Source organism: Photinus pyralis, unplaced genomic scaffold (assembly GCF_008802855.1).
Source record: "Photinus pyralis isolate 1611_PpyrPB1 unplaced genomic scaffold, Ppyr1.3 Ppyr1.4_LG3a, whole genome shotgun sequence".
NCBI lineage: Eukaryota > Metazoa > Arthropoda > Insecta > Coleoptera > Lampyridae > Photinus > Photinus pyralis.
In genome coordinates this window covers 5056851-5068625 of record NW_022170509.1, presented here as the reverse complement: position 1 = coordinate 5068625, position 11775 = coordinate 5056851, and the positions used below count along the sequence as shown (strand labels likewise).

Sequence of the window (11775 nt, the reverse complement as noted above, 5' to 3'; positions counted from 1 at the left end):
ATTAGTTATTTATTAATACAAAAATATAAACATCGTACAGTCCGTTAAATAATATGAAAGACAGGAATAGTTCACTTAATTCAAAATCTTCACGTCACTAACATCTTTAGATTGTAATTTTGACACCTTTTTTTGTTTCCTATGTCCTTTTACTTGGTTAGTTTTGTTTTTCTTGTAGTATTCGTCTTGATGCAGTTTTAAGTTGAACGGGGGTAGAAAGTTGGTGTCCATGAAAGTTAGGTCATTGCCTTCGTCATTCTTTGTCATAGAAGAAAACAAGGAAATCTTTATCGGCATATCTTGCGCGTTGTCCGATTTGACGTAATTGCTAAGCATCTCCTGGGTTTCGGGATGGTATTTGATTTTTTTCTTAAATTTTTCTACTTTCGTCATATATAAATTAGCTTCGTTAACACTTTGTGTGGTTTCCATTTCGGTAATCTCTTGCTTCTGATTCTTCTTGCGGTATTTTGGCTTATAATTGGCGCAGCGTAATTGCTTGCGCAATACATGGAAGACGTTCCAATTCATAAATTTTTTGGGACTGTTACATTTTGGGGTCACCCGAGTGTCGAAAGTGTACTTTATGTTATACACTGGCTCAAAGTCACATCCAGCGTCTTTATCATCACTAACATCGCAATGTCTTCCAATTCTTTGTTTAATTCTGTTCACGACCATCGGTTTCCATTCGCTCATTTTGCACGAGCAGGTCCACGGGTTCTCGTTTAGCCGAATTAACTTAGGATTAATCTGAGAAAAGATACTCTGAGGTAAATGCATCAACTTGTTTTTCTGGAGGTACAATTCTTTAAGACTTTTAAGCGGATCAAATGTTCCCGGCGGCAAATACACCAATCTGTTGTAGGACAAATCGAGAATCTGCAGTTTAGTCAGTCCACTGAATGCATCCATAGACAGTTGTTGAAGATGACTTCCCGATATCACCAACTTTTTTAACTTTTCGACATCTACAAAAGCATCAAATTCAATTTGGTCTATGTTTCCCGACATTACAAGTTCTGTAAGATTAGGCATGCCATAGAGCAATTCTCTTGTTAGCACTATCAAATCGAGGTTTGTTAGTATTAGTTTTTGAAGCATTTTCAACCCTGAAAAAGAATTTTGAGCGATTGTCAATTTGGCGTTTTTTCCTCCCAGTGTTAGCGAAACGGTAGTATTCATCACCTCAAAAGTGCCCGGTAATACCAAATTAATGGGGTTGTTGCCGAAATTTGCAAATTTTAAACTGGGGAAGGGCGGGAATGATAATTCTGATAGTAACTGGAAATTATTATAAGATAGATCCAAGTATTCCAGTTCGAGTAGTCCTGCCAAATCCGTGACCTGAATGGTAGACAAATTGTTTCTCGCTAGTGATAAACTCTTAAGGCGCGGTAGACCATAAAATGCGAAACCGGTAATTACTGACAAATTATTTCTTTCTAATATTAAGTGGTGCAGATTCTGTAAGCCGTCGAACACATCCCAATCGACATTTCGGAACTCGCAACTGCTGACTCGTAGCAAAATTAGATTATCGAAATTTGTAAAGGAGGGCACGTTCTTCGTTTCTGCCTGCTGTAGGAACGTATTATAGGGCAAAATTTCTTTCTTGGCACGTTGGAGTAATGCAAATGGTCGCGATTTTGGATTTTCGAGTTTCATCTGTTCGCCTTCCTCATAGTCATGTTTAATTAGCAACTCTTTCTTCACTTTAATCGACACTCTATCCAAATTTAAGTACCTTAGGTTCGGCAATGCGGTATCAATGAAACAATTAAATACGTTCTCTTTCCCCCTCCCACTTGGCTCATTAGAACCGTATAGCTCGGCGATCTGTAAATTTGGCAAATTCTGCAAGGTCGTAAAGTTTAAAGACTTATTTCCAGATTGTGCTCCCTGAATTAAAGTTAGCGCCTCTATGTTCTTAGGTAACAAGTTAATCAGGTCTATGGTATCAGTCTCCGTCTGTAAAATACACGTAGCTGCCCGAAGCACTGGATTATTATCGGAGGAATCTTCAAACTCATCTTCGTAGAAAACCTGAAGAAAGCAACTTAAATTATAAGACAAAATTATGGCGCACTTTACCTCATTGGTTGTACGAAATTCTATTTCTGAAGCTGGATCTCGTTCTCCGTGTTTTTTAACAAAGCGATGAATTGCGGTTTCTTTTAAATGCTCCAATTGGCATGTGCACACTAAGGGGCACGAGTCTTCCACATTCCAAAGCGCTTTCGCCTGTAAAAGCATTTAAATTAGTACCTACATGTTGAAAGTCTACAATCTCTGGTTTAAACACAAAGAAGTGTTTTGGCCCACGCGACGCAATTCCCTTTGTATCTTTTGGTTTGTAAATTTACCAGTATCCTATATCGAATGTTGTTGGATTGCGCATGCGCAAAACAATTTTTTTAGCGTCATCAGTTTTACTTTTATTTGAGGTGCCAACGTACAAAATTTAATTTAAATATCTTAACAGATAAAAAAATTGGGATTGCACAAATACAACAGTTGGGTTGCGTATGCGCAATTTTTTTAATCTGCATAGTTAGCTAAGGTTTAAGGAATATTTACTAACACAGAACACCGGACATTCATATGTTCTTTGAGGATTTTAGAGGTTTGGGCAGTTTTTGGGCTATAACTTTTTGGCCCGTTAGTCTACGTAGCCGAAAAACAATAGCGACCTATCTTATATCTTGAAGAACATGTGTATCAATGTTTTCAAAGCGATCGGACGTATCTACACAAAGTTATCGTGCACACGGACAGACAGATGGATAGACAGACGGACAGATAGACGAACAGACAGACGGGAGACGGACAGACAGGTATACGAACGGAAAGACAGACGGACAGACCGACGGACAGACAGACGGACAGACAAACGGGCAGACAGACGGAGAGACGGGCAGACAGACGTGTGGACAGACGGACGGACGGACGGTCGATCAGACAGTCGGACGGGCAGACGGACGGACAGACGGACAAGCAGAGAGACAGACAGGCGGACAGACAGGCGGCCGGACAGACAGACGGACCGGCAGGCAGACGGACAAACAGATAGCAATACAAAATTATAAATGATTTCGAGGATCGTTAACAAAACATAATTGATGACCCCACCAAGGCAACGACTTATCGGTGGGTACCGATATGACATTTTAAACGATAGTTAAAAAAACAAAAATCATTAATAAATAAAGTGCGTACGCTGCGGGGGGAGGGGGGGGGGTAGTCAACCATGACAAAAGTATATAAATAAAAATGAACAAAAACAAATTACCAGTTCTTTTGAAATATACATAACACAAAAATATTGATACTAAGTTTTAGCTATAATACCCTTCAATTTGTTTGCAAAAACTGACTTTACTGTCCACATAAACAATGCCCAATTCATTATACAGTTTAGGTACAATATAATTTAAAGTTCGAGTTCCTTATTTATTATAAAAGGGTGGCAGTATATAGGAACGTTTCCGGGTAAGGTGATTATGATTAATGTACTCTCTATGCATAAGATCATCGTAGTGATCCCTTACAATGTAATGTTTATAAAACCCTAAAGGTGTCAGTGTATGTGTAAATACTAACAGATCATTATTATCACAGTTTACACCATGTACTAATTTTAAAATTTTAATCTTATTTAATTTTGTAATATGCACCAAATCCGCTTACATGCACTACAAAGACAGGCCCACCCAATAAAGTTACACGGCCTAGCACAGCTAAAAAACACAATACTCTTTCTTCTCATCAACACACCACGTTCTCACAACCCACTCGTATTCAACCCAAACGCAAAGCCAAAGAAACACACACTTACACAATAAACTCCATTTAATAAAATTGCTACACCAGGCTAGAACTGAGTTCTTACAAGAAACACCGACTATAATAATAATATGATATATTGTGCTACTGTGTGTTTACACCTAGGTTTACACTTACACTTTGTTGTACTAACTAACACAAAACATTTAAGTTTACATTCATAGAACAAAAAAACTAAATACATTTACAGTTATTCACAAACTCATCAAACGCATAAAAAGCTTTCGACAATAAAAAAAGTCTTAATTTTGTTTTTAAACTTGGGCAACGGTAATTGTTTTATGTGTGGGGCAAACAGTTGCATAAAAATTCCGACTGGTACTGGTACAGAATACCATCTTGCGATTTGCGTAGCCTACAAAATTCAGCGCGTATGTTATTTTTGTTCCTAGTGTCATGTTTGTGTATTTCATGATGCAGTGTATTCTGAGATTTATTACGTTTAGTTTTGGTTTAGTATAACATATAGCATAACATACGGCTTCTAAAATATAAATGCACCGGACAGTCAGAATTTGTAGTTTAACAAACGTTTTTTGGCAGTCTTCTCTATATCCAATGCCTCCTATTACGCGAACAGCTCTGCGTTGTAATCTAAAAATACACCGCCAGTGGGAACTGTGGCCCCAAGCAAGGATTGCGTACAAAATGATGTTTTGAATAAAAGCGTAGTAAGCAGATCGAATTGTATTTAGGGAAGTATTGCTTCGTAGTCGATTTAATGGAAATATTGACCTGTGCAACTTTTTTGTTAGACTACTACACTGATGGTTGAAATCTAGTTTAGCATCGATAACGCAACCTAGGAAACTAATTTGTAGTTCACCATTGGGAATATTTTTCCTCCATGATAATGGCAAGACATTAGTCTTACCATGATTTAGTTTTAGGGTGTTATTGGCACACCATACGTCAATAATATTGATGCACTCTTGAATGGTGGAGTATGCATTTTTAGAGTTCTGATCGGTATAAATTATCGTTGCATCATCGGCGTACAGTATACAGTGTACATTATCGGGTAGACATGCAGGGAGATCATTAATGTAAGTTAAGAATAGCAGGGGACCAAGAATAGACCTTTGCGGTACACCACGCTTTATCGGCAATTTGTTGGACACTGAATTATTATAATTGACACATTGATATCTGTCAGTTACAAAAGATATAACTAAAGAATTGCTCCGAATGCAAAGTCTATAAATGTGCCCAAGCTTCCGTATTAAAATGTCGTGGTCTACACAATCGAAAGCTTTGGACAAATCGACAAACGCGGCAACCGTGTATTATTTATTCTCAAAACTCTGTAACGCTTTTGACACTAAGTTGTTAATTGAGTCAGAAGTTGATCTATTTTTACGGAAACCATATTGGTGTCGATAGCAAATGTTGTAGTTTTCAAAATGACCAATTATTTATAAAGAATTTTTTCAATTACTTTACTAAGCACCGGTAGATTAGAGATCGGTCTGTAATTGTTGATTTCCTGCGCATCTAAGCCTTTTTTTAAGCGAGGAATAACTAGAGCAATTTTCAAGGTATCGGGAAAAATACCCGTTTTGATTATCATATTTGCCAATTTGGTTATGGGCTCTATAAACGCACTAACAACATTACGTTTGATCAAAGTAATACTTAAACCATGGATAACTCTGGATTTGTTGTTTCTTAAACTTTTTATGGCGTCACGTGTATCAACTTATGGGTTCATTATCACTTTTTCGTAGACGATTTAAGACACTGTCCGTGACTGTGCTGAAGAATAAGTTGAAGTCGTGACAAGATAATGTCGTATTGGGTTCGATGGCAATATAAGCGGGAAAAAGAAATCACAAAAATTGATTTTAAGATATGTATACACGGAGTTTCGTTTAAAAAATACCAACATTGTTTAAATCTCAGAGATGGTGGTTCAAAATTTTTAGCATTGGAAATGCTTATGTTTTGTATGGGTATGAATTTACCAGGTTTGCCGCGTAAAAAAAAGACAGTGGTGTCGCGTCTAGTCTTGATTGTACCGTACTCGACTGCAATCGGTAGATTCAAGAAAATTCGCGGATACTGTCGTTACGGTACTTACTTCACAGTGCGCAGGGTTTTTGTTAATTCGAATTGAAAATTCTCGCACATCGCCCGTGATTATTACAAGCATGTTACGCCGTTTATTATTCAGAAAGTTTACGTTTGCGACACGAGCGAGCTTGCGAGCGAGTGGAGCAAAATTATTCCGTGTGAAGGGTTATTTATGACTTTATATATATTATACACCACTGGATCATACGTAACAATATCTAACATAGGGATTTTTTTACCTTCTTTCTACCTTGCATGGGAAAAAGTATTCGTTCTGCTTCGAATTGTTTTTCAGTTGGTAGTGATGTTAATAAAATACCGGAGTGCCAACTTTAATTTCTTAAGAGGTTATGTTATTTTCCACGATTTAATAAACGGTAAGCAATGATATACAACTATTATACATGTGTTTTTAATGGTGTGCGGTAAATTCGCCCCGGAAGACTCGCCCCGGTAAATTCGCCCCCGAAAATTCGCCCCCGGAATATTCGCCCCAAAATAAATTCGCCCCCGAAATATTCGCCCCCAAGCAAATTCGCCCCCGGAATATTCGCCCCCGGAGTATTCGCCCCCAACAAATTCGCCCCCGGAATATTCGCCCCGACAAATTCGCCCCCGGAATATTCGCCCCAACAAATTCGCCCCCGTAGCATTCGCCCCATAACCCTCGGAAGTAATAGGTTTGGTTTAAATTAATTAAATAAATGTTTGCAAAAATTATGATATTTGGAACTCAATACGGCGACACTGATAACTCGAAATTGTTCATATTCAATCGTCTCTTACCTGTAAAAGGCTGATTCAACGGTTCAACATCAACCGTATGTTTACAATACATTTTACACCAAAATGCGTTTACAAAGGAGTTTAATTACTTATGGATGTATTGAAATATTTATGAACTATTTATAGATGTATTGAAATGTATTTGGCATCAATGTATAAACAAAGGATGATTCTTTATTTAGACTTACATTTGAAAATTGATCCAGATTTGATGTAATTTTGCGTTTAAAAACACCAACATTGATAAAATTTCCTGAAGTATCAAATCATAATTAAAATAGTCTAAAAAAATCTAACTTGAAACATCACAGTTCTTTAAAATATAAAAAAAGTTTGCTTTATATATTTGTTAGTTAAGTAGCATATTAGTCTGCTACGGTCTGCTTGAGATCAAAAAATGTTGAACGATGACCGTTTACCAAAAATTTAGACCTTAAAAAGACAATGAATTTAATTTAGTATACAGGGTGGGTAACGGATCATAAGGATTTCAATGTAAAATTCATAACATGCGATTATTGGCTCCCCAAATTATTTTAAAGTAAAAATGTAATAGTTTTTTGTAGAAAAATTGTTTTTACCCCATTCAACCGTATTAGTTTTCAATTTTTTTCATATAAAGACGGAAAATTGGAAAAATAAAACCAGCACCTTTTTCAATAATCTGCGATGCCATGGAAGTCTATAAAACAAAAATATATCCAGTTATCAATTAGCAGCAGTTCGAAATGGATTTTTTCTATTTCGGTGTCACAATGATGATTTTGTACAACTGTTTTCGGCCGAAAACAGTTGTACAAAGACAGTGATTATAGTCGGTTTTTTTGGTAACTCATCTCTTAAGTTGGCAGTTACTAGTTAGTACAAGTAGGTACTTCGTTGGGTACTTCCATGTTTGAACTTCAAAATGTCAGTCTTACTACGCTGCGAACCTAAAACTTAACGGCATAAAAAGTGTTCCCAACATAAAACATGTTAGTTCTAATGTTCCCTATAGTTTCTGATAATGATTTTTTTAATTAAATTAAAGCACCGAAATAGAAAAAATAGTATGAAAAACGCGTGTTACAATGCTTTATTGTAATACTCCTATCTTGCGGACACTCGTGGCTACGCTTCGCGTCGCCACTCGTGCCACAAGATAGTCGTATTACAATAGGTCGCATTGTAACACTTGTCTTTCAATATACTATTCCCGATCCCTTTGATTCTTTCCGTGCGCTGAATATAAATACCCAAAATATTGCTTTAAAATACAAATTTACAGGGAAGTAAACTAATTTTCAGAAAATCTATATGCGTTGTAATGTTTCTTATGTAAGTATTTTGCGTTTTAATTCGTAGATGTTTGAATATTTAGATAAACTTCTTTGAGAATTTGTGACATTTTTTGACGTTTCGTCAACCTTATCTGAAATAAACTAATTAAACAAATCGCCTTTGACATGATTTGAGAGTAACCATGAAAACGCATGTTCTATAACTGTTACAAAATAAAAATGTTAGCGAGTTTGTTGTTTTTTATGTTATCGATTTAAAAGAAGTATAATAAAAAATATCGTTCATTACACGACACACGTCCAGAAATCCACGCGCGCACGGAAAAAGCCTGCTTTCCGGACTCCTAATGAAATATACTATTTTTTCTACAAAAAACCTTAATACATTTTTGCTCTAAAATAATTTGGGGAGCCAATAATCGCATGTTATGAATTTTACATTGAAATCCCTATGATGCGTTACGCAAGTCACCACCCTGTATACTTTGTGTCCTACTATTATGTATAAAAATGACAATACAGACACGTTTTTATTACTGATGCCAGAAGAGCCAAAATATAACAAATAGGAACATAAAAAGTTTCAAAACAAATACACCACCAATGACCAAACAAGCCATCAAACGTTCTGTTGGGAAGAAATTAAGAAGCTAACAACTCAGTCAATCAAAATGTCCTTTTGTAATACAAGAGTTAAGGTAGATTTTCCATATGTCATGTCTGAAAAAATGTCATGGTGAATACAGGATTTATTTCCTTTGGATGTCAAATCCTTTGCAAATCTCCCTTACTTTATTCAACCTTATCTTAATTATAATTACCTATTCGTATTTTAGTTAACAGGTATTTGAGTGGAGTGCTATTATTCTACCCCCTTTATGTAGGTATAGGTACACAGTTATTACAAAAAAAATTAAAATTAAACAAAATTCATTTTATGAACTGCTGGCCCTGTTACCTCCGAGGATTAATAAATCTTATGAGGCGAATCCTACGGGAGCGGAATCGCCGGGGTCGAATCTTCCAGGAGCATATTGTCGGGGGCGAACTTGCCGGAGGCGAATCTTTCTGGGGCGAATCTTACGGGGGCGAATTTACTTGGGGGCGAGTTTTCTTGGGGGCGAATTTTCCGGGGCGAATCTTTCTGGGGCGAATCTTACGGAGGCGAATAGTCCGGGGGCGAATTTACTTGGGGGCGAATATTCCGGGGGCGAATTTTCAGGGGCGAATTTACCGGGGCGAATTTTCGGGGGCGAATCATCCTACAATCGTTTTTAATTATACCGTACTATACGAATTATGTATTCGACAGAATCAACATTTCTGGAAATCGTTACGCATACTTCACATGATTTGGGTGATTTGTAAAGAGCAACCAATTTTATTAAATATAGGTGGCATATCAGTTCGTTAAGAAATTATGAGTCCTGATATAGGTAATCCTAGAAGTAGTATCCTGGAAGCTTCCGTAAAACAGAAATCAAAATGGTATACCGTTCTTAATTTATAAATTTCGTAAAATAAACGGATATCGAATTGTAAAGCAAAATTTTTACTTTTTTTTCACGTACTTACGTTTAAAATGTTGATAGATATTAAGCAAAAATTAATCACATAATTCCACATTTTCAGACTTTCTTTTAAATGCTCGGATAGCTACTATTTCTGATTTCGAACCATATCGTCTAGGATATATCACCCCCACTCGTTTCCGTTGCGCTGTCATGGTGATATCTAAAACGAACTTAATTTAAGGATATGGTGCTGTAAACCGGTAAACGTTCTTTGATCGTGTGTTTCATATTGCCACCCTATATAATAAACGCGAAGGTTTTGTTTAATTTTCAGAATCAAATGATGCGTTTCTCCATCACAATGTTTAATAACGTATTTTAAAAGGAATTGCTCCGTGATACGATATAATTCGATGGAAAATGATATCCATTTCTTACCTACTAGGTACTATTTTTACCCCTTTCTCAACTACAGAAACTGATTTTATTTGACTCGGAAGTGGACTATATCCATTGCCCTCATTTACTTAAAATGACACTGATGGGTATTTTTGATTGGAACTGCATGTCCAATCTTATCGTCTTCGTAGAGACTTCGTACTTTGCTGGTTTTCCAGTCGAGTTTTGCTTCCAAATCAGCATCACATGTTTCCATAACGAAATTAACACAAGTGAAACACATATTTATGCCGCTTTGCAATTTAAGAAGCCGACTACATTAGCGAGCCTTTGATATAGTAATTTTCAGACGTACCATATGCATCTCACTCACATCGTAATATCGTTGACGTGTAGACGTGTTTGTGCGCTCCCATCTCTGGTTTGACCTTGGGTTTGACAATTTTTCTTTGTGGTTATAGTGACAAAACGGTATAATTAATGTCACTTTGACTGTGTGATAGGACGCTTAACGTTTGAGCTTCGTTTAGTTTCAGCATAGACCTTTGTTATATGGTCTATGGTTTCACCATATTTTGCACATTTTGCGACAGACTTTCGGTATTGCAAGAAGAAGAAAACAACTTGCTGATGTCACATTAGACTCATATTCGCTAATTTATCTTAAATTTTCAGAGACGCCTATTGTTATGTTCACTTACATGGCACTAATATACTCCCACCCACATCCAAACTTACGTACATCACATAATATAACATATAACGTAAATTACATAGAGACATGGACCAAAAGCCTTTACATGGACAATTTCCACAAGAGGTTAACCAGGATTTTGTTGATTCTATAGCAACGCACACTTGTTTATCTGAATGTGATATCTTCCCAGAGGCTGAAGGTTTCGTGTTGGCAATACAAAACCAGGTCGTTAACATACGCAACTATAAAAAAATGGATACTTAAAGACGAAACACTGACACACGATTCTTGTCGACTCTGTTCACAAACAATCCAACATATAATATCAGCATACACACGTCTTCCATCCACAAACAGAATGCAAACATCGACACGATCAGGTAGTTAAAATCATACATCAAAAATTAGCTCTTAACATAATCTCAAAACAGATACTATACTACAAATACACTACACAGATAATACTTGAAAACAACACACATAAATTATATTGGGATTGGATACTACTCAAAGACAAAACTATCCACAATAATAGACCAAACATTACACTTATAGATAAACACAAAAATCCATTTGTATAATAGAAATAAACTTTTTTTTTCTAAATGAAGCAAATTCCCCAATGTATCCTTTTAAATTTACCACGTACGTCAAAGCATTATAGAATTAACAAATATAACATAAAATAAACAGTACGTTAAAAGCACATACGCATCAAATCCACCTCGTTTACGTATTTCATTAGGGGATTGAACTTTTATAATGTATATGGCACGCCAATCAGATACTAAAAAAAATAAAACACACACAAGAATTTCAATAAAAAAGGGTCGGTTATTATTTTTAGGTAAAATCGTCGAACGAAATTCTTCACATAACTCCACTACTATGTACTTACCTTCTTCGCTCCATTATCTGCACCAGAATGTAATTATACTCATATGTTATAAAAATAATCAGAAACAAACTCTTCAAATTTCTTTAACTCAACTCAAAAAAAAAATTTTTTCATGCTTCTGCCATTGTAAGATAATATGTACAAAGATGAGCATGCCTCTATACTACCTAATTGTGTTCTGGTTGTTGCTAATTAGTAATGAGGGTGGTACTATTGTTTACCCTGATCTCAAACTCTTCCATTTAAATAATTTAATTTAATAATTTATAAATATTAACATTA

General features: G+C 36.1%; 1 protein-coding gene across 1 annotated transcript; it reads right to left on the bottom strand.

Annotated features, from left to right (window-relative positions):
• Window positions 1-36: 36 nt before the first annotated feature.
• Window positions 37-9633, bottom strand: LOC116166215 (insulin-like growth factor-binding protein complex acid labile subunit). The gene is made up of 3 exons (XM_031481077.1): window positions 9561-9633; window positions 2095-2244; window positions 37-2046 (listed from the first exon to the last, which is right to left on the bottom strand). The coding sequence occupies exons 1-3, from the start codon at window positions 9609-9611 to the stop codon at window positions 76-78; spliced, it is 2172 nt and encodes a 723-aa protein (XP_031336937.1). The 5' UTR covers window positions 9612-9633; the 3' UTR covers window positions 37-75.
• Between the last annotated feature and the right edge of the window lie 2142 nt (window positions 9634-11775).